This window comes from Rhipicephalus sanguineus, chromosome 4 (assembly GCF_013339695.2).
Source record: "Rhipicephalus sanguineus isolate Rsan-2018 chromosome 4, BIME_Rsan_1.4, whole genome shotgun sequence".
NCBI classification, from domain to species: Eukaryota; Metazoa; Arthropoda; class Arachnida; order Ixodida; family Ixodidae; genus Rhipicephalus; species Rhipicephalus sanguineus.
Window position 1 is genome coordinate 43,605,235 of NC_051179.1, and position 23,356 is coordinate 43,628,590.

Genomic DNA, 23,356 nt, shown 5'->3' on the forward strand with positions numbered 1-23,356 from the left:
TACAACTTTCGCGTTTTTTCGCGCTCAACGCGAATTCACATCTGACGCGGCGCGAGAGAGCGCGCCGCCGCGTTCTAATTTCGGTTTCGGTTCCACTTTCCGTTCACGCAGTCAATCCGATCTATTAGAATCCTAAAATGGCTGCTCCCACTCATGGCAGCGTGTTCTAGCTCACTGCAAACTACGTGAACTTCAGTTTAAAGGCGAGTCGGCGCAAATACCTACGCTTTAGACGCCGTATTTTCACGTTTTATCCTTTAATCATGGGGACTCTTGGAAGGAGCGCCTCTACATTTATTACGATGTGCAGCCACCACGTTCGGTCGGGAATCTATGTGCAGTCGGTGCGATTTCGTCGAAAGGGTTTTGTAAGAACCGCTCAGAAGGTCATCTATCCGACTTCGGAAACAGAAGTTACGAATGAACTGCCGGCGAGCGACAACGTTCCACGATACGTCAAATTGGGCAGCAATGACGACGAATTCGCGTAAGTACCGCTGTCAAGTCTTGACTGATGGCTCGCGAAGGCAGCGAACGAAAGGACTGGTTTAACGTTGTGCTCTGTTACAGAAACATCATGATGCAACTGAAGATGAAGCGAAAGAGGGAAAAGCTAAACAAGGTCCTCCTGGAAGGAAAGAGGCTAATCACCGATGCGTTGAAGGCCGGCGTTGAGTGCGAGAGCATCTACTTCTCGCTCCCTGAAAACATCGAAGGACTGCCTTTGGACACTCTAAGGGAGGACCAGATAAAGAAGGTGTTTTACAAGAAGATGAAAATTTGGTCCGACATGACGACATGCCCTGGAATAATGGGTACGGCATATTTCATCTGATTGCGTTGTTTGCGAGCTCATAAACAGACTGCAGCGCTGCGCCTGGCTGCGCACAAACTGAAGACGGTGTTATATGACTCATATTCAAGCAATCCTCATTGACTCCATTAAGATCTCAAAGTTCAAATCACCCGAGAATACTTTGATGTTAATGAATGTTTATTCTAAACGTACTGAGAACGGTTTCTGAGCACTTTTAGCCAATTGAAGCACAGCTTTCCCAAAGTGCAGCAAACTGTTTGTTAATGTACGGACGTGTGAACAATCGCCCCCTTTTTTTTTCCAGGTGTGTTCAAAAAGCCGTCCATGGACCAGATCGAGCTTCAAAGATCAGGAGATACAATCCCTGTGAGCGTGATTTTGGACAACGTTAGAGATCCCGGAAACATGGGAACACTGATTCGAACTGCTGCAGCTGCAGGATGTAGCCAGTTACTGCTTTCCAAAGGTAAGCCATTAACAGGGAGCAGTTGGGTTAGGTGTTCTGTGTATAAACTTTGCTTACACGTTACACTTAATAAGAGAGGTACCTGACAAACTACAAATGAAAAGCAGCAATGCACTGAGTTGGTGCTTTTGCACACACACACAACAGCTAGAGAATGTTTATTGGTCCACTTAAATGTTTACATTAAAATAAAGGAACATGCAGTGATTTATTGATGTTGCAGCCATCTAGCTTCATCAGAATACAATTCGCGACATTATAAAAATGTGATGTCACAGGTTTCAAATCGTTTTCCAGTGTTTAGTCTGTTGTACTACGGGATAAGTTATCAAAGCTTGTTCGGTCATTGTTTATATTTTGATGTCATATGGCCATTCTTTAACAATAAACAGTTAGCACTACCTCAGATAACACCTACAGAATGTCATGACCTAGCAAGGTGGAATGGATGACCACCTAAGAATGCAGTCTAAATACTGCTCTGCACAGTTCGAAATAATCCGTTTGGATGCACAAGCCAGTTAGAATCATTCAATGTCAACATTCATTTGATAACTACTTTTTTTAGCTAGGGGGCCAGTGAATTGCAGTTTATTTTTTTTACGAGTGCTTGTACTGCTGAATTTTTAGCTTATCACCTTGTATAGTGGCTCATTCAGAGAAGATGAGCACAAAAAGTATTCAACTTGCCGTCATTTTTGTTTCGACAGAGGCATAGGTGCAATTACTGATGGCCTGCAAGAGTGGTAATAAGTGCCTCATTTGCAATAAAAGCACTACTTAATTGTGCATAACTGTCCCATTTTATTGTCATCCCTGCTGTAACAGGTTGCGTGGATCCATGGGAGCTGAAAGTGCTACGTGCTGGCGCTGGGTCACATTTTCGAATACCCATATACAATGGCATAGCTTGGGAATACATGCCAAGCTACGTGACCCCCGAGACACCAGTATACTTAGCGGACCATCGTAGTGAAGAACTTATTGGGGCACGTAGATCATCTCCAGAGGTTGACGCCGAGCTGGACGAAGGTTAGTGTCATACGGTCACCGTTATACTTGACCCAAACATACCTAATGCCTTCCTGCTTCTCCCTGCAGAGAGCGGAGAGTTTTCTGATACTGTCACCTTGATTGGTTTAGGTTAAACAGGCCCTGAAATGCCGGAACCATCCTTCTAGCTTGATGCAAAAACACATACCGCAGATAGAAAATGGAGCTGTAAACATCTCGGCCAAATTTTGCAGTTGTGCAGAGTGGTTTGAAGATGAGATGGCCCAGTAGTGCGGATATCCTTGTGCCCATTCAACTGTGGTTTTGGCAAACTGCAAAATTTTTGGAGTATAGGACTTTTGAATGGGACCGATAAGTTCCCCACAATTTCACGTTTCAGCTTGAAATTTCAGTGAGCAATGTGGTGCTGTTTCGATTCAAGAGCAAGCAGGAGCATTGGCTACAACTATATTTGCTCTCAGATCCACAGTCCAAATACTTTTGTGGGTGGTAGATAAGGATGGGAAGAGTTACTGTCACTGCAATGGAAAAACGGACTACAAATACACCCAGTAAAGGTGCGCTAGCTATTCTAATTGCCTTCACACAAAACCAAAGGCAGCAAGATTAAAAGGCCATCTACACTGACGTCTCGAACCTCAGAAGCAGGCTATGTAGTGTGCGTTTACTTGCTTAGCACCACCTGTGTCTGTGCACAGCAAAAAGTTAATTACAAAAAGGGATGTTTTTCAAGACTGAAATTTGCCAAACATTCTGCCATTACCGCTCGTCAGAAATTATGCAGAAACTGCGGCGTGTTGCACCCTGATGTGTTGGGCGACGTGTCGGAAACCTCCAAGGCTGTAAAAGAAGCATCATGTCTGTTAGCCGTTTGGTTCACACCACATAGATCCGTAAAGGGAAGCTTTCTCCTTTCCATTTTTTGGGTACTGTTGGCAGAGTAGACTACTAGAGCATGTGAAACTGTGAACTTTCAGTGTTACTTCATTCCATTATGCAGAAACCTCCGATGACGAAGAAGAGGAAGTGTGCGGTGAGGGGTCTAGGTACAGGACAGTGACTGCAGATGGGCAGAGGCTGACAGTGGACGAGTCGTACAGAGACATGGACGAACTAGAAGACTGCAGAGAGATCGGTGTGCCCCATTACGAGTACACAGCTGTGAGGTACACCAACAAGCCAAGCGTTCTCGTGGTGGGAGGAGAAACGCAGGGCCTCAGCCTCCAGGCCCACAAGCTGGCCGTGGACTGTGATGGTGCGAGAGTGCACGTGCCAGCGAACAACGGCGTCGACAGCTTGAACACGGCGATTGCGGCGTCTATCATTCTGTACGAGATGCGGAGACAAATGCTCCTTTCGTCATCCACCTCTGACCGCAATAGCAAGGAAGAGATGAACAGAAGCCGAAGCTCGCACAGACATCGGTGAAAGTCGCAGACGACGTTGTGGGTGGATGTGCCGTTGTTCGAGTAGAACCACAGGCTTAGCTTTGTAAACGCTACAGTGATTGTCTTTTTCATGCCGTAAAGGCCGAGCCCTACTTTCAAAGGACTTATGATGAACTTCAGATAACGCAAACATTGAACAACTGCATCACTGTCACACAGTAGTAGTCACCAGTGTAAGTTCTTGTCTATCGGCATGCATGTATGAAAGAGCCACCTCCAAGCCACCAGTGTTGCAGTAAGCCAGTAAATTGTGCTGCCTTTTTTCTTTGGCCATGTTTTTACTTTCAAACGTCTTTCCAGCAGCTAAGTACTGATGAACGCTGTTCAGTTACCTGCCACGGTGAGCTAGTGGTTATGGTGCTTGTCTGCTGACTTAAAGGTTGTGGAATCGAATTCCGGGCGTGGTGGCTGCATTTTGATACTGGCAAAATGTTAGAGGCCCTTGTGCTCAGATTTAGGCTCACGTTTAAAAACCCTAGGTGGTCGAAATTTCCAAAGCCCTCCACTACGGCGTATCTCATAATCGTATTGTTTTGGGACGTAAGACGCTAGCAATTGTTATTAACGCTGTTCAGTTTAGACAAAAACCACTCTGCTGCTACTACAACATCGTGATGCTGCTGTACTTGGCTGTGCACAGAACATTTGTGCATACCTCATCTGTCCATAATGCTATCATCTGTTTACATCATTCAATGTACTATATTTTGTTGAAATAAAAATGCAGTCTCTCCATGTGGTTTGCAATGGGAAACAGGGAAGGAAAGTATAATGAGAAAAGGAAGCCAAACATTTCAAGAATTGCAGATATTTTATTTTGAGCACTGCCCAATTTAGTCAGCACACTGGAGTAAAGATGTACCACTAGGTCTGAATTTACAGCCACCGTTAAGCTATACAAAGCATTCTGCGGGTAGCTGCCAATCCACCACTGATCGGAGTTACAAGAAAGATTTGCCACACTGATCAAGGCGTTTGTTTAGATTGAACAGTTGAACATGTGACAATAGTGACAATGGCCAACCGTCAATGTCCTGCAAGGTATGAGAGCAGCAGCTGTGGCGATCAACCCGAACAAGAACCATAACACATTCTTAGATGCTCGTGACTCCAGAATTTGTGCTCCATGATAGCACATGAAATGTGCGTCGATTACCCTAAAAGCACGACTACTGCAGCCATTCAAGATTAATTTATGACATGCAATTTTAAATTCTTGGTTTCTTCACAAACACTGAATGAGCATAAGCAAGAGATTCATGTCCATTCAGTCATACATGCATGACGTTACCTGGGTGTACATTAGGCTTGTACGAATATTCGAGCGCTTCGAATATTGAGACGAATATTACAGTATTCGAATTCGCTTTGACACGAATTTAAATTATCCGAAATTTCAAAGCATTCGAAATGAACGAATAGACACATAAACCACATGAAACCCCTCTGTAAAGGTGGTTTCACTGCAGTGGAGGGATGTTATACCGTGAATACACAGATCCAGGAACAATCTGCACTGCCGCGAAACCCCACTTCAATGTTAAATGAACATATTACTCCTAGCATCGATTCATCATTTTTTAAGGTTAAAAGCTTTTTATACCGGTTTATATGCTCCAAGTATATTAAATTTTAAGACGTAACGTATTTTACAGGTTATCACTTGCTTTCTACCGAAAGTCAAATCCTGCTGCTATTCAAAGTTGCTTCCACTTCGTTTGAACCAAAAAGAATGACATTTGCACATGCCTCGTTTCAATTTTAAAATGTACTGTGCAGGTTAATTGGGTCATGACATATATGCTCATTCTTCTTTATATGTGACATATTCGAATTCAACTCGAAATTATTCGACCAATACACTATCCACTTCGAACCTAAAACTTACTATTCGCACAATACTAGTGTACTTACCTATGTACATATGTTGTATGGTCAATGCTCAAAAGACTGTAGCGTTTGCACTTTGGCAATGAAAATAAGAGCCTTTGCTTAACTATCACCGACAGTACTAGTCTGGCCCGAGGCACTACATATGGAATGTCAATTTGGGGATAATCAATGAAGTCCCATAAAACATGACCAACCTGGCCCACTCAGGAAGACGGGCTTCACAATTTGTGCGTAGTGACAGCTGCTACAAGGAATGTGCTGAGGAATGCAGGCAGTTAGTTTAAAGGGACACTAAAGGCAAATATTAGAGCTGTGCGAATAGCAAAATTTTGGGTGCGAAGCGAATTCGAATATTGAAGTGTGAGTGCGAATCGAATCGAATATTGTTCGAATATTTCTAGAATATTTTTCGAATACTTCGAAGCAAAATTGCAGAAAAAGAAGTTAGAGAGGATTTCTAAGCATATTCTTATAAGATAGCAACATAAAAGTGTTTCTTTTCGCTAGGTTGATGAAGCGCTGGCGGGGTGGTGTTTCATAGTTGTCTTATCAAAAGTGAGGCAATGTAGAGGCCGAATTTTATTTACGTACATGATTTGGTGCAACCAAAGTGCTGCCTACAACACTTTACACGTGATAGGCGAAGATGCCATTTCCTCAACCTCTTCTCCTGTCCTCTTTCAACTTCTGTGGAAGCCCAACTGATGTGGCGGACAAGGGTGTGCTCCCTTCAAGTTCGGAGTTCCAAATCTGCCTAGACGTCGATATATAAGAACATCTGAAATTATAGATGCTAAAAAGCTTCGGCGTCCGCATTTTTCGGACTTCCTGCCCAAATTTCAGGTCCAAAACAGCATTAATTGAGCCCTCATATCTGCCACATCCTTCATCCATGTTGGAACCAGCGTTTTCTTGAGTTTGTACATTTGCGACCGTAGCAGAGCTTGAAAGGCAGCTTTGCCGCAATACCGGGTGTGATGAGGTGAAGCATATTAAAAATCTATGGACCACTTCCAATCGGCGTTGACTGTGTTTTGGGAAAGTTCGACCGTAACGGAGCTTGAAAGGCAGCTTTGCCGCAATACCGGGTGTGATGAGGTGAAGCATATTCAAACTCTAGGGACCACTTCCAATCGGACGTTGACTGTGTCTTGGCAAAGTTCGACCGTAACGGAGCTTGAAAGGGAGCTTTGCCGCAATATGAGTAGAGACCGGATTCTAGGCAAATGCCTATTTTGGTCACTGCGCTCCTATCGCGCCATTTTCATATATGAGCATGAATTAGAGGTTAAGAAGGGCTTTTATGGTGTTGTTATAGTGCCTATAAATGCTTATTTTTGGCGTTCGTGCCTAAATGCTTACAAATGCCTATAAATGCCTATTTTCAATATTGGCGCTTATATGAACGCTTTTTAGTCTCAAGTTTCGCTCCCGGGTGCTGTTTGAGACCGTTATTCATGTTACCGCGTAAGGTTGACTGTTGGGAACTATGAGGTTCAACCTAGTCTTCTAGTTCAACCAACCAAAAACCGCTACAGCAGTGAAGCGGGACACGCCGGCGAGCATTCGCCGCCGCGCTGACATGGCTTGAGCGGTTGGCGAATGCGAAACCGCGGAGAGACGTCAGCGGAAAGGAGAGTGAATTAAGAGCGAAAAAACAAAGAAAAATATGATGTGTACGCAGCTTTTTTGTTTGTAATGTACTTTTTAAGGTGTTCACTGCAGTAGCGTAGCCAGAAATCGTTTTCAGGGGAGGGGGGGACAACAACCATACTTTTTATATGTTCGCGCATGCGTTTGTATGTGTGCGTGTATATACACACGCGCAAAACTGAAAAATTTAGGGAAGGGGGAGGTTGAACCTCCCCCCCCCCTTCCCGCTCGCCTGATTACGCCAGTGGTTCACTGCCAGGGGAGAAATTGGCTCTACGCAATTTGACCCGGCCAATAGGAGGAATCCCTCCCTTCTGGTCTTTTAGCAATCTGGCTGTCTGCTCCTGCTCTGCACATTTCAGTCATGCCGGAAAGACACTCAGGAGTGTGTTGATTCGACAGTGGACACTTCACTCACTCTGCAGAAGAGGGGAGGGCGAACCGTGCGGGACAAAGCAGGCTATATATGTTCGAATGTTGGCGCCTTTGTCCCATCTTGAGCAATAACATTTTTGTTTTCCTGTCGTAGATAGAGGTCGCGTACGTATTCGTTTGAAATTATCTGCATTTATGTGAAAATTTATTGTGGAAGCCTAAAACATTGTTCTGCCTGCCTATTTTTGGCGCCTAAAACGAGCTTTTTTAGTGCCTAAAAATCCGGCCTCTAGTGATGAGGTGAAGCATAGTGAAAATCTAGGGACCACTTCCAATTGGATGTTGACTGTGTCTTGGCAAAGTTCGACCGTAACGGAGCTTGAAAGGCAGCTTTGCCGCAATACGGAGTGTGATGAGGTGAAGCATATTGAAAATCTAGGGACCACTTTCAATCGGACGATGACAGTGTCTTGGCAAAGTTCGACCTGGCGGCGCGGCATTCTCCCGCCCGCCGCTCACCGCTCGCTCGATGCCGCTTTTCTCCCTTTCTCCCGCGGAGCGTCAAAATCTTTCTCCCGCCGACTCGATCGCTCGGGGACCTATTTTCGCCGCTACCGCCGGCTGCCGCGCAAGCAAACCACCAATCAGCGCCTGCTTTACCTCCTCTTCCTTCTCACGCGGGCTGTCGTCATAGCAACCAGACATTGTTCTCCTCACCCGCGCAACTCCTCTCCGTCTTTCTGGGAGAAATCGCGAGCCGGCAGCAAGCCGGCGGGTGCGCGCTCCTCGACATGTCCGTTCTTGTCTCGTGATTCTCGCGCCGGCAATGTGGACAGCGTGTTGCCGGTGTTGCTGCTTGCCGCGCGGAGGCGCTGACGGGCGGGACGCCGCCGCGGCATGCTTCCCGCCAGTGTGCACGTACCTTAACGGAGCTTAAAAGGCAGCTTTGCCGCAATATGAAAGTGTAATGAGGTGTAGCATATTGAAAATCTTAAGGGGTCACTTTCAATCGGACGTTGACTGTATTTGTTTTTGGGAAGTTAGAATAGTAAAATTCCAGTGGCGAATCGAATCGAATAGCAAACAATATTCGAAAAATATTCGAAAATTCGAATATTCGCACACCCTTAGCAAATATTAAGTCGACGTTGATTGTTGAAATAGCGTTCCAGGCACCTTGTAGTGCTTGTTTCGTGCCATATAATAATAATATCTGGGGTTTAACGTCCCAAAACCAAGATATGATTATGAGAGACGCCGTAGTGGAGGGCTCCGGAAATTTCGACCACCTGGGGTTCTTTAACGTGCCCCTAAATCTAAGTACACGGGCCTCAAACATTTTCGCCTTCATCGAAAATGCAGCCGCCGCGGCCGGGATTTGATCCCGCGACCTTCGGGTCAGCAGTCGAGCGCCATAACCACTAGACCACCGTGGCGGGGCTTGTTTCGTGCCAAGGAGATGCTTATTTTGAAAGAAAATCACGTTTTAGTGGTCTGCACGGCGTTAGCGCACTTCAAATCACCCGCCTGAACGGGCCTTCTGACGTAGCAATTGCCATGCCCAACGTTGCCCGCCTTTACTGCCCGGCTGCCGACGCTACGGTTTCTTGCGCAACAGCGGTCATCAACCTTGCCAAGACACAGTTACGGCCCACTCCAAAACTGTGCACATTGTAACGGAGCTTAGCTTGACCAGCAGAAGTAGAGTATCAACAGTGCGAAAATAGCGAGAGCCAAGCACACGCAGCAGTACGCGATACCGAAACTACCAATGAGACGCGACAGCGTGAGCGAAAACGGAACTTTTGAACCACTCGCGCCGTTCCCCATGGTAACGCCAAGTTTTTTTTTTTCCATTAGACAGAAACGAGCAAGCAGCATTACGTTTTGTGATGCATGGAAGGTTCTTTTTTTTTATCACAACTAGTTTTGATTACTGGTGGTTTACACGTCATCGGGATCATTTCCAAAATGGCGCATATCGTGTCCTTGATACTTACCTCGATTAGTAGAGCACTGCTGTTTATAATATTGACGTAGACGTTCTCACACATTAACCTTTCACTCAGATATGAATTATTTGCTTTTAGTGTCCCTTTAATATTCCCCGTCGAGTGGGATTACTGGTCTTTAGAAATATTCTTTCACTACACAAAGCACTCTCCTGTCTGCTCACATGACACGATTACAGCGGCAGACTAGGTCGGTATACTGAAAACCTGCAGTTTTCTTTTTTCTCTGAAAGACTGCAAGAACATCCTGGCTCACATATGGTGCAAATTGTCTTTTGCTGAAATGTAGCAGGATGGCTTCACCCCTTGGTGCATACCGACACAGTAATCACATAACTGCATTTAGCTCCAATTGAACTGCGGCCAATGTAGTCAATTACTACATGCTTAGAAGTGCAACATAAGAGCCGATAAGGTACATCAGGTATGAATGAGTTTTGAAAACAAATACTTTTCTCTACGTTCACTTGCCAAATGCACGTTGCATTGAATTCTGCTAACAGTGTGCTGTACACGGATCAGCTATAGCTGCCATGCTTTCTGTGGCCTGTGCCACTCGTTTTCTGCTCCCTTCACATAGAGGCTCTTTAACTAGGGGGTAACACACCGGGCCCGTGCCCCTCCCCCCCCCTCCCCCCGAAATTTCTCACTGCCATGGGACACAGAGCACAAAATGACACTGCCACATCTGCCTGCCTGGCCCCCACATCATATCAGGGAGTTGCTCCCCGAAAAACCGAAAAAATTTCTGCCTACACCCCTGCTGGAGGCACTGACACCACATCAATGACCACTACCTCTGGACTGTTGGTACGATTTACTGCGTTTTACAATTTGAGTAGTTCAACTAGGAATGACCATGCGCTGCAGCGCCTTGCACAAGATAGCCAGAGCACTTTCGTTGCCAAGTACACACAACTAGCACAAGTAATATACACTGAGAGTAAGCACAGACAAGAGGCATATGGAAAAGAACCTTTTTATTATTAAAATGTTAACTTTTAACAATGAAATGATATGACAAGGCACTTTACATCTGCCAAAATTACGTCATTTGGCAAAATGAGTTGCTACATGACTCATTTATTGCAGCGATGAAACTATCAAAAAGACAATACCACCTTGTTGGAGTATCGTCCACAAACAAATGATACAAGAATAAGCAGTGGGAGTATTGAAATGGGAGGTAGAGTGTGCGTGTTCTGGTAAAGAACTACAAAGCGGAGACTAATCGATGTCTAATGCCCATATATGTGGAAAAAATTTGACTATTCTTAGACAATTTCATCACTAATTATGGTTAAGCTGCAAAAATAACTAGGAAACAAAACAAGATGGTCTTGGTTACTGAAAAAAAAAAAAAGAGGCAAAGCTTGGCAGTCAGCCTCACCTACAAATGTCATGAAGGGGAAGGGGCAGGAAAAAAAAAAAAAAATGCACATTTTCAACGTTTACAATGATCGCCGTCGTGACTTGGCAGTGATTGTGGCCTTCCCCGAGATGAGACTACATTTACAGATAGAAAAGCGTGGTCGCAAGCTTCTTGTGTGGCTCGGCGTGAAGACTCTGTCCAGCCAGGAAGGCCAGTTTGTGGGCATACTGGCACGGGGCAGGGACACGGATGGTGCCCTGCGAGGAAAAAGATGGCTCGTTCGTGACACTTCCACACTCCATAAAGCACAGACTAAAGCTTAGAATAACAGTGAGCTGAGTTAGTAGGTACTATGTATTCGTGTTGTAAGACAGGCCGTGCAAACACAGACACAAGAGAGAAGTCAGCACACCACAAATGTCGTTTGTGGTGTCTACTTCTTTCTCGTCAGTGTTTGCACACCCTATCTCATAAACACTTAGTTTTATACAGACACTAACATTGGAATTTCCAACAGTAATTACTAGAGGGAACTGTGGCGCTGTGGTCGTTCAGCCACCATGGGACCGATGGGTAGTACACGGATTTGCCTAGCCTTTGTGCTTGTGACTTTGAATGCGCTTGTGGAGTTTATTGTTGTGTTTTGGCTTTTGTTTCGGATGAAAGAATGGCTCTTTGTCAACCTTGTGAGCTGACTTGAATTGGTGAGCCTAAAAGGGTCAATGTGGTGGAGTGGGACTGCTGAACTTTGTTTTGTGACAAAGCAGCTGCAGGCCACGCAGAGCCGCAAGAATGAAGCTTAGGCAATCCACATGCTGCCCATCACTCCCACGCTGGCTGAAGCGCAATGCGTTGCAGCTCCCATAAACACTAGTGCCAGATTTCCCTCTAGTGTACCATTATGAATTGACTAATATGACAAATTTTTAGTAAATCACTCCTGCAACAGAAACGGCTTCATTTTTTCCAAACCCCAAAGAGTCTTGCCATTTGTTAGCTCAATGCACAGCAGCCACACGTATACCGAATCTGCTCTTTCACTCTGAAGCCGACGGTGCACAAAGGACTTACCGGCCAGTTGAAGTACAAGTGGGTGAGCTTGTACGAGAGGCGCTGCATGTGCTCGGGCTTCAGCGACGTCGTGTCGTGGATGACGTTGAAGTGTGTGGGTGCCACTGTTCCCTGGCGCACACTCTGGGAGACTAGATAGAAGTCGTACCTGCAAGGTACAGGTTCCACATTGAATAACTGTACTGTTGCCTCGCATTGCCAGCAGCGGAGCATTTTTCAATGCAGTCAATGAAGAGCAAAATGAGCTGCTCTTCTGCTTCAAAAAAAACTGTCTTCAAGGTCAACTAGCAACTGCAGGTCAAGTATTGGGTGAATGCCAGTACCGCGACACCAAGTAGTCGAGCCTGCCTGAATCATACGTCAGCAGCTGTAGTGCTAGCAAAATATTAAAAACTAAACTACACGATGTGTGATCTGTTTGATGAACACAAGTTGAGTGTGTAGTCTTTCTTCGTTTACACGCACTACAGCGAAACTATAAAACCAGCAATATACAGTAGAACCCCGCTGATACGTTTTTGAAGGGACCGTAGGAAATAAACGTAAGAGACGGGAAACGTAAGAGCCGAAAAACAGGAAAAACGGCAAAATATTTAGTGGTACAGAATTTTATTTCAATTCTTACGAGCAGCACGAAAATTGGCGCGCTCAGCCGCGATCTAATCGATGGATAGAAACGCGGAGCTTAGGACGGCCTTATCCACAGAAATGTAATCAACGTATGTGTTTTTTTTACACCAACAGCTGTAGGCATGAAAAAACTAAGCACACGCAATCACGACCGGCGCGGCGAGTCCGACCGCGAACCGCACGCACGACCATGCGAGCTCCAACCAGCTCGAACTCCTCCCGTTCTCCGACAAATAACGATGATGATGAGTCTACGCCAACGCGATGGCAGAAGTGAATGCCAATCTCGAAGGCCTTGCTTTCGCAAGCAATTACGTCATACACGCCATGTTTAAGCAATGCAAATCTCAGAGGCTATGCTTTTGTCAATAGTAAATGCCAATCTCGAAGGCCTTGCTTTCGCGAGCAGTTACGTCATAGACGCCATCTATGCAATTTGAATCTCGAAGGCCATGCTTTTGTTTGCATCAATTGAAAGATTCTGTTGCTTGCGCCTCTCATGCGGCTAATATTACGGTCAAACGAGGCCAAGCTGCGTGAAAATGCGCCATGGCCGCTCTCTTTGGTAGTCACTCGGTCGGCCCCGGGCGCACTTCGCGACGTATCATACGGGAACGGTCCGACAGTTACGACGTAACAGCGGGGTTCCCAATACATTGTATCCTATGGGAGCTATGCCGGGACCGGCGGAAAACGACGTAACAGCCGGGAAAACGCAGCAGTGAGGAACGTAACAGCGGGGTTCTACTGTAGTCAACAAACAATTTTTCTAATGTGTGAGGACATCTGAAACCTTGGACATCAAAACCATTCGCTATTCAATCCTACAGACTGCAAAGATTTTCACAGCTTTGGGTTCGCACTCTTGCATGCCAATTCGCTAGCCACTGTAGCAGTTCCCAAAAGTTAGCTTTGCCAAAATGCAGCGGTGTTATGTGGTCAAATACACTAATGTGAAGCATGCCAAGACTTTAAAGGGGCTGCTGTCATGAAACATATTTTGGGGACAGTAAAAAGGAGTGCACTTGTGTTTTTGGGCAATTTCCAGGTCCCTAAGGAAAGCGAAAAATGGGACTTGGGCATTCATTCCACGCCCCTTCAAGATTGAACTAAAAGTTGCCTCGATACTCCCTGCAGCAACACATCTTCATATGAATTATCTTTACAAAGAACACTATCATTTAAATCAAACCAAGCATGATTTGAAGGGAGAAGGCTCGGACATATTCGTAGTTCATCGTAATGCAGACAACATGTCGCTAAACACAAACGAGGGACACGGTTAAGACACAACAAGCGCATGTCCCATCTTGATCCTTTTCCCTTGTTCCTTTTTCGCGCTACATTCTCAGCACTACAATATGAAGTCTCACCGTTCAGGCCTGGTGACATTGTTGTCGATGACCGTTCCCGGGGGAGGGTTCTGGTATCCACCACCCCTGTTGTCAATGCTGAAGAAACGGGCAGAGATCCTCTTGGTCACCACAACAAAGGCAAGCTGAGGCCTATTGGAAGAAACAGCAGACAAGCACCCTTCTAAGTCACTTCCATGAAATAAGCACTTCGTTATAACCAAGTCAGACTACATGCACAAAGAAGGATTGCTCAAGTCCCGCAGACAATGGTGCGGTCCATGATGGGCATTGCCTCAATGCCTACCACACTTACGGTTAAAAAATAAAGCCACTATAAACCCTTTTGATTATCCGCAGGCGCGCTTCCCTGCTCTGCATATTTGTCCAACTAATGGCGGCACCTGTCTTGCCAAGAGTGGAGACGAGGTCATAGTTGCACGTGCTGGGGCTCATCTATTACGAGTGTTTATGTCAAGAAAGCAGAGCCTACATTTTCCACGTCACAGTGTAAGCAAAATGCGCTTGAACATGCTGTTTGCAGGAAAGCTAGCTTCACAATTGTAAAAGTGTATTATAAGCTTGTTAATTCATGCTTCAAAAGAGCTTACCGTGCCATGATCAGCAATTCAATGCACAGTAAGCAAGCAACTTACTCTCGCCCAGGGAACATCTCGGTGAGCAGGCTTTGGATCTGGGCCACCTCCCACTCCTGAACCTGCAGCAGCTGGCCATCCGAGACACCGTCACGGAAGAACAGGATGCGCTCGGGCACAGTGTTGTTCTCCTCCTGGTACTGCTTCAGTGACACTGCAGAGATGAGACGCATTGCAGGGGAGCAACAAATCAGGCCGCCATTTTTTCCAACTTGGCGGTTAATATACTGCAGATATCACTCCAGCCTGTCCTCAATTTACTTGCACTTACTGTCACTGCGCACCAGTTGAAGTTTTGCGTATTTGCTACACAAGAAGGCTAACTTGAAACAAAAAATGTTGCTGCCATATAATGATGCCTTGTTCTTTCAGACATTTCTGCACCACTCAGCTTGTGCCACAACCCACAAAACTTTGTTCTGAGACCCTGTAAACCGGCACACAGATCACGCGCGGTATAATATACTATCGCAAAACGCCTTTACTGGTGGAGCCCCACACCAAACGGCCTTCTCAGAGGTTAGCTACAAACATATGCCAAGCAGTTCACACAAGCTAATGTCCGCTATCCCTTGGGATAGCAGACATTAGCTGAAGAAAATATGGGCTAGCAGTGGCACTGGCCTTAATACTGGGATGCAACAAAGAGCACTTGTGTGTGAAAGCACTGCAATTTGTTGCAGATGCAGCAAGCACATTTTCCAACGCGGGAAGAGCACTCACATGCCAGATGAGTCTTGAGGGCACTGCCCAGTTCCTGGTGTGTCTGGTGGAAGCCAACGCGAGAGTACCAGCGAGTCAGAGTCTTGTTCAGGCTGGCAACGAAGCCGCCAGCCGAGAGGCCCTTCTGACGGCAGTCATGGTAAGTGTCGTAGCCAATGCACATCACACCTTGGAGCTGCACGAGACAAGTTGCAACATGGGTCTCCACGAATACGAAACACGAGGGCATCGATAACACGCAATTGTTAAGCAGCACTACGATAGTTTTAGCTGTGCGAACTTGCACCTGAGTGAGAACCCACTGGATCTCGAAAGCATTCTTGTATACAGCGCAAGCAATAGCAAAAGCTGAAACTCCGTCATCGACGTCCAACTTTGGACACTAACCATTGTTTTAATGTAAAACTGGTCCAGAAAATAAATCCTATAACCAAATCATAATGAACTCACATCCAGCCAAAACATCGATTACATGCCAATATCGTTGCGAGAGAAGTTTGGTACAGACAAACACCTCAATAACAAAAGCCAGAAGCTAAATTCTCACCACGAGCATCTTTACTGCTTTCTAAAGCAAGGCATGTAAACATAAACCTACATAAGCAGCCAATTTTTCCTACAGCAGTAGAGAGAGGCTAAAGAATGCAACAGCTACTCAAGCGGGAGGGAGCGCATACCGGGATCTCCACGGCCCAAGCTTCTCCACCGAGCTTGCAGTTCATCTGAATCGCCACCTTAGTTGCCACGGACTTCAGGTTTTTCTTGTTGCTGATGGTCCTTCCCAGCATCACCTGTGTGTGCACTGCAACGGAAGCCCAACGACGAAGCTTAGAGCAACACAACATAAATGGTTTGACACAAAGGATACTGAGCGTGCTGCGTCAAAGCCGAACCACTTACGTCCCATGTCGACACAGGCCACCTTCTTGAGACTGTCGTAACGGTCCTTGCGGTTGTTCGGGAACACTGCCATCAGCAGCTCGGTGTCCCTAGGAATGTTCTTGAGGCCATTTATGTAGCTGCCAACACGGTCATCATCCAGGGAAACTCTGCAACAACGAAGAGACCCACAAAATCAAACCGAGTGTACAGCACAGGGGCCATAGCATATAACAGTCAAAAGAGCACTGAATGAAGTGCAACTTCCCTTCACATCGGCACAAATATTTATGTATTCAATACCTTGGTTCAACAATGTAGGACTGACCCAGCACTGAACATAAACATCTGTCCCTAAATAATAAAGATACATTGCTGGGGCGTTTCAAGCTAGTCGCTTTCCGCCGTATTCAACACTCATTCCGCAAGGTACTTCGGAACTTGACTAGGCCATTGTACAACACTGGCCTTTCTTACCATCATACGCAGCCGCACTTCCACGACGGCTGCGCAGAAACAGTGGCTTGCCACCCCACTTTTTTTATGCAAGAGTGGTGGATAGAATGCATGCTGCTGAATCTCGATGTGAAAGTACATTAGTTTCATCCAATATTCATTACAAATCCCGTTGCACAACACATAATACCGCGTTGTACAGTGCTCAACAGCTATCATGCACTGATGACTAACAATGCAGACTACACATTGTGGTCCTTCATTGACGATCACAGTGCGATACCCAGGCCACAATTTTGTAGCTACGCCTATTAGCCCAGGAGACCACTCAACACATGAAATGCAATTCAATTCACTTGAGTTGCCTCGATACATACAACTGTGGCTGCTGCATGGTCACTCCCATTGGTGGACCGACACACATCAGCTCACGCACAAAGTCCTGAGCGTTCTGCATGTCACGACGAGTGCACACCACCACCCACGACCGGATCTGGACTGCCTTGAACATTGTCTTGTCACGCATCTCCCTCGAGAAGTCAGCAGTCATGGGGTTCACGTTAGACTGAAAGATAAGGTGCAAAAGAGGGCAATTTTAGAGGAGTCGCTGCTGCCACATGTCTTTCTACATGAATGAAAGAAATAGAAGGCCATACACAATTGGGAAGAAAGACTTTATAGCACCTGACATGCTTGTATTCTCTTCTCTCAGAAACATACCACTTTTGTATTACTTGAGTAAAAGCTGGTATTTTCATTTGTGTAAGGTGTCAGGAAATTGTCAATACTACCGCACACTAGTGTATACCAGCAAAGCCGTACTATACGACAGCCTTGCAGCGAAGACTCGTGATCCCAATGGGCACGCAGGCACATGGCTGATGCAGCACCACCGACAACGCCAAACGGCAGAAACAGAGTGCACAGCATCATCAATTTTAGCTGGTATGTCCAAATGATTTTGTTAGATTTCACAGATGAACAGTTAGAAAATACACAAATTTTAGATTTAGCAGAAGCCACATTAATGAACTTGAATGGGTAATGAAAAAATGCTCCTGACATGTTGGTGTTAATAAACTTTACATAACGAAGAAAAAAAAAAGTTTCAAATTACCCTGATGTTGTTTCCGTGAACAACTCTTTCAGGCTGAACCTGACGAGCATCAATTTCAACGAGGGACTCCGAGAACTTCAGACCCCACTGGCCCATTTCCTTTTGGACCTGTGGATGCCTGTAGAGAAGTTCAACGTATAGGAATGAAACAATGGCGACAGAGCTTCCTGGACATAGGCACTGCGTGTCTTAGACTGTACGCATTGCACGTATTCTAGACAGCAGGACATGTTGAAAGCAGAGCTTACTTCTTCAAAACATTTACCACACAAAGTTAAGGGGAGACCCTGCTTCTGAAACACGTTTCTTGTTTTTGAGCGTATCATTATGAAACTTTCACAGCTTATGTATTTTTATGTGCTGATTTCAAACATGCAATTATTGTTCTAATACAATATGTAGTTTTGAAACTATTAGATAGTTTTTGTATTGTTAGGAGCAGGCTTTATTTCCAAACTGTGAGAGTTATCAAGCAAATCAGCCTATCACAATAACCTGGAATCAATGCTGTTTGCAATAAGACAAGAATGGATGTTCTAGACCTATTTGAACAAAAGTTATGGTATGCTGAACATTCCCAGCTTGATCCCAGTTTGACCGAGCTCGAAATCGCTGACTTGCCGAGTGTTCAACGTACTATAACTTTTGTTCAATTGGGCCTAGAACATCCATTCTTGTTTTATTGCAAACAGTATTCATTCCAGCTTATTGTGATATGCTGATTTGCTTTATAACTCTTACAATTTATAAATAAATCTTGCTCCCAACAATATACATGAAATATTTGATATTTTGAAAACAGCATAGTGTACTAGAAAAATAATTGCATATTTGAAATCAGGACATAAAAATACATAAGCTGCATAAGTTTCATACAAATGTACTCAAAAACAAAGAAATATGTCTCCGAAGCAGGGTCCCCCCTTAAGAAGAGCACCAGGAAAGGGTGGACCACAACGTTTATGTCACACGTTGAGCTCTCCCAAAACATAACTCGTTTTCTCAGCATAAGTACGTTCAATTCAAAGATCACAGGCACCTGCGGTTCTTTGATGTACATTTATATCCAGTTATACTATCCAAGTAAAGAATGGTTGCTTGCTGGGCTAATTGGTTCATTGCAACACATGTAACAGCAAGCAAAACTGGAAATGATGACAACAGAGACAGCGCTGACTTCCAACTGTTTATTCCGCTGAAGAACCAGGTATATATGGACACTCAAACCTCATTATAACAAAGTCGCATCTGCCACGAAAATAACTTAGTTATATCCGAAAATTCGTTATAAACATTTATTTGTAACACTGTAGCTATGACAAGACTATTCTTCATTTACTTCCTTATATCCGTGTTTGTTATAACGAGGTTTGAGTGTACATACGAAGTACCAGCGGATAAAGAAAAGAAAGACAAAAGATATAATGCATTGCAATATTCAGGTAATTGAGCCTGTCTGGCATTTTGCTCCCAGGAATTCAAACAAGCAACCTCGTGCTTAGCAAGAGAACTAGCAATAGAGGCACTGTGGTGGGAGGCAATCGATCTTTTATAGCCAGTCCAGTCTGGATACCAATCCAGAGAAACTATACATGATAGAGGCAGGTGTACACAGATGGCAAGGAAAACAAGAAAACCAAGATGCTTTTCATGCAATCTCGAGATCTTGGTAAGTACAAGAAACGCTCATCCACACACACCTGGTCATGTTTCGCATGAATTCCTGCAGGTTGGCCACACGCTTTGCAGGGTCCAGCTTCATCTCGCTAGCCAAGTCCTTCATGATGCTGAAGTTCGAACGAATGTCGTCCGTCAATCCTGCGATGAAAGGAAAGGTCGTAGCATGGCCACTTTCGGCCAAAATCCGAAGGAGCACTTTTTGGCCACTCTCTTTCCGGAATACAATGTACCCGAGAAGATTTCGCGCAATTAGGGTCAGTCAAGTTGGTGTCGATGGCATTTCAGGTGCTTGAAGATTGTGCGCTTAGCTCAGTGCCATCAATACTGTCACACCCGCATGTGCAGATGCATCCAAGGCTAATTATGCAAGATCTTGCAAATGTGGTCACGATCCCCATACAGCAAATAGACGAGATTATTGCATTCGATCTCTGCTAGACAAACCACACACATTAGAAGGGCTTGTTGCTCCGTGCAGAATTGACAACTTCAGTTTTGATGCGTCTGGAAATTACCACTTGTTGATTGCGGACAAAGTTTTTCCACACGTTAATGCAAAAAATTAAAAAAAATAAAAATCCAATATGAAGATCACACAGAAATGGTTCACTCAATATCTTGTCTCCAGAAAAGGATGTCTCCTTTGGTACGAAAGCCTTCCACTCACCAGTGAGGAAGCACAGCTCTGGAATGAGGTAGAGGTTGTCCGTGCGCCCAACCCTGATGTCGCGTTCTCTCGGGCGGCACACGAGAAGGGGCTGGTTGAGGTCCCTGATATCCTTTTGGTAGTGCTGCACATGGACAAGGCATGTGTGAGGCAGGCGAAATCTGGGGCTTACAGCAGAGCACACTGTAAACCCCAGGTTCTGGATAACACTCGTCACCGTAGGCTGGTTACTACAGTAGAAGCTCGTTATAACGAAGCGGGATATAACGAACTAATGGATATAACGAAGCAATCGTAATTCCCCTTGAAATTCCCATAGACGCCCATGTATTGAAAACCTCGTTTTAACGAAGCTAAAATTTCCTCGCAATGGATATAACGAACCTTTTTTTTTCCCCACCGAGCATTTACTGACCATTTTGGTAGCCAGCAAGTCAATGTCTTATAGCGCGCGACGGTTTATGTCCCATCACGGATGCGGTAATTCAAAACTCGCGCCTCGCGCTCCCGAGGAGCCGCCTGCGAACACGCGCGAGGGTGCGCGTCTGCCTGCCTCCCCTTCCACTGAAACTCGTGGACCCACCCGCGCACGTAACTCGGCCAAGCCGGCCTCCCCTCTCCCGCGGAACTCGTGGACCCGCCCGCTCTCCTGTTGCGCGCGTGGACGGTGTCGCGGCGACCGCGCGGCGCGGGCCTTTTTGCTTGTCGTTCGCTGCGTGTGCATCAGAACAGCGTCTCTCTCGATTCCCGCCGCTAGACAGGAGATGGACGACGGCAACGGCAAACGAAAGCGTAAAACGATTACAATCGAGCAGAAGGCGGCTATGTTGAAAGCTGTCGAGTCCGGCGTCAAGAAGAAAAAAGTTGCCCAAGATTTCGGCGTAGCGTTGAGCACGGTACCGCAACCGTGTGATCGACCGAATTCTACTCAATATGAGCATGAAGCGCGAGACTACAATCGACCTCTACATGGCGATCGAGATGCTACAGGCTGCTTGGATGTCTGTAACAGCAAGCACGATCGCCAACTGCTTCCGGCATGCCTCGTTTGGCGTCAACAGCGGCGGTGACAGCGAAGATATCGGTGCTGCCGCCAATGAGGGTGCCGCGGGTGACCAAGACCTGGCGTCGTGGGACGCTCTCCTTGACGCCGGAGTTGTGCCCGACTGCGACACCTTCTGCACGTACGTCAGTGCCGATGCTGACGCGGTGACAACCGAAGAGTGACAGAGGCTGAAATTGTGCGCGCGGTGACAGGGGTGGTGAATGACGACAGTGACGAATGTGTCGACGACAGCCCGGAGTTGGTGAACCCGATGTTCCGACGTCCGCGCAAGCGCTGGATGCGGCAGACCTGCTGCGCCGCTTCTTCGGCGCTCACGATGACGGCGAGGACGGACTCGACATAGCGGCAGCGGCCGAAAAAGCCATCATCCGTCTGAGGAAGACACGGCAGAAGTCTATTAAGGACTATTTTTCTGCTAAGTGAGCCGCCAGCTGGTGTGCCGAGTTTGGCGTGAATAAAGTAGCAGTTCTTTGCTGTTCTTTCTTTATTTTTTTCTTTTGCTAGTTTTTCTCCGTGCGACGGCCGTTTTTCGTTTGCGTGGCGGGCTGCTGTGGGATTTGGTGGTCAGTACATCCTCTCTTGTGTGCTAATTGTCGGTAGAAATGGATATTGGCTATAACGAACTAATGGTTATAACGAAGTAATTATGATTCCCCCTTCAACTTCGTTATAACGAGGTTTTACTGTATAAGTGTTGCCTGCTGCCAGATACCCATCTGGCAGTACTACAGTTGAACCCCTTTACCGTATAAACGCGTGTAAGGGCCGCACTTTTTTTTCAAGAAATGAGGGCCTATTTTCAGGGTGCGGCCCATACACGCGACATTTTTTTTTTAAAAGTAAAAACGCACCAGTTAGCGAACGAAGAGCGTTTATTGCAGTATACGACATTTCTTGCGACATACGTGCTCAATCGTCGTCACTCGGCGAGTCCTCAGACTTGGAGTCCGAGATGAGATGGTGTGCTGCGAAGCGCCGTCACCCCACAAGCAGTCATCTTCCGTGCCATCCAAGCTGTTAGATATCCCGGCGACTTTAAAACTTCGGGACACAATGTCCGTCGACACCGAGCTCCACGCAGATAGGATCCACCCAAGTACAGTCGCCAAGGCTAGTCCCTTCACACGCAGCATGTCCGTTGTGAGTGCAAGACCATCATTCCGCACTTCAGTCACATAGCGGAGCAAATCTTCTTCCAAATCGGGAAACTTGCACTGCTCTCCTCGAAAAGCGCACTTAGTGCTGTTGGTGTTTCGCAAGGCTTCTTTTTGAGCACACCAACGTCGAACACACTTCTCGTCAACGTCGAATTTTCTGCCGGCGGCACGTTTCCGATGCTCGAGAGCATACTCGATCACCTTCAACTTATAGCCAGCAGTGTAGCTATTCAGGTACTTGCCCATCTTGCCAAAACGTGAACGCCGTGTAGAAAACAAGCTAGCACGAAGGTCATCGAACAGTGTGCAGAAAACTACAGCAAATGGCTGGCTGAAGTGCACAAACATGGCACAAACCGAACAACGCGAACGCCATGCCAAAGTTGGTGATGCTAATGCCGATATGGATAGCGCCGATAGCGCGTTTGTATAGAGATGTGAGAAGCTAAAGATAAAATCCTGCTTTAACTTTAGTTGGCGAGTCTATGAATACTAATAAAAAAGTTAAAATTTTTAGCCCACTTCACGAACATCTTAAGGGGAGACACTGGTCTCGAAACGAAAAGTTTTATTATTGGAGATATTGTAATGAAATTGGGTGTGTATATGTATTTCTTCCTCCTGTTTTCAAAAATATAATTAGTTTTCATGTACTTCAATTAGTTATCAAATTGTGAGAGCATAAGTGAAATCTAATTAGGTAATTTCTTACGGGTCATTAAGACACTTTCCCTCAGTATTTTTAGGTTCTGTTTAAGATGCAGCTGTAGCCAAAGACCTGCCATGTGGAGCTATGCTATTTATATTGTCACTGAGATATATCATCATATAAGAACTTTCAATTGTATTGAC

The 23,356-nt window shown here is 45.7% G+C and overlaps 2 protein-coding genes across 2 annotated transcripts in view; one reads left to right on the forward strand and one right to left on the reverse strand.

The window, feature by feature from the left end:
• Positions 1–131: 131 nt before the first annotated feature.
• Positions 132–4,365, forward strand: LOC119389862 (rRNA methyltransferase 3, mitochondrial). The gene is made up of 5 exons (XM_037657269.2): positions 132–487; positions 571–815; positions 1,122–1,283; positions 2,112–2,315; positions 3,298–4,365. Exons 1-5 carry the CDS (start codon positions 264–266, stop codon positions 3,723–3,725), a joined length of 1,263 nt encoding a protein of 420 aa, XP_037513197.1. The 5' UTR covers positions 132–263; the 3' UTR covers positions 3,726–4,365.
• Positions 4,366–10,641: 6,276 nt separating this feature from the next.
• The window catches only part of LOC119389861 (piwi-like protein 1), a 31,615-nt gene continuing 18,900 nt past the window's right edge, over positions 10,642–23,356 (reverse strand). The window contains exons 9-19 of the mRNA XM_037657266.2: positions 20,282–20,405; positions 19,635–19,752; positions 17,935–18,052; positions 17,195–17,382; positions 16,383–16,531; positions 16,160–16,284; positions 15,483–15,657; positions 14,760–14,913; positions 14,125–14,256; positions 12,122–12,269; positions 10,642–11,307 (exon numbers count right to left, since the gene is read on the reverse strand). Of these exons, the coding sequence (XP_037513194.1) occupies positions 11,191–11,307; positions 12,122–12,269; positions 14,125–14,256; positions 14,760–14,913; positions 15,483–15,657; positions 16,160–16,284; positions 16,383–16,531; positions 17,195–17,382; positions 17,935–18,052; positions 19,635–19,752; positions 20,282–20,405 (1,548 nt within the window). The 3' untranslated portion in view covers positions 10,642–11,190. The remainder of the gene's footprint in view (positions 11,308–12,121; positions 12,270–14,124; positions 14,257–14,759; positions 14,914–15,482; positions 15,658–16,159; positions 16,285–16,382; positions 16,532–17,194; positions 17,383–17,934; positions 18,053–19,634; positions 19,753–20,281; positions 20,406–23,356) is intronic.

Bases quoted from the DNA above. Each gene is read 5' to 3' on its own strand.
- LOC119389862 (XM_037657269.2), top strand. From the start codon at position 264: ATGGGGACTCTTGGAAGGAGCGCCTCTACATTTATTACGATGTGCAGC. The intron at 488-570 runs GTAAGTACCGCT...GCTCTGTTACAG, and splicing joins AGCAATGACGACGAATTCGC to AAACATCATGATGCAACTGA. The intron at 2,316-3,297 runs GTTAGTGTCATA...TCCATTATGCAG, and splicing joins TGACGCCGAGCTGGACGAAG to AAACCTCCGATGACGAAGAA.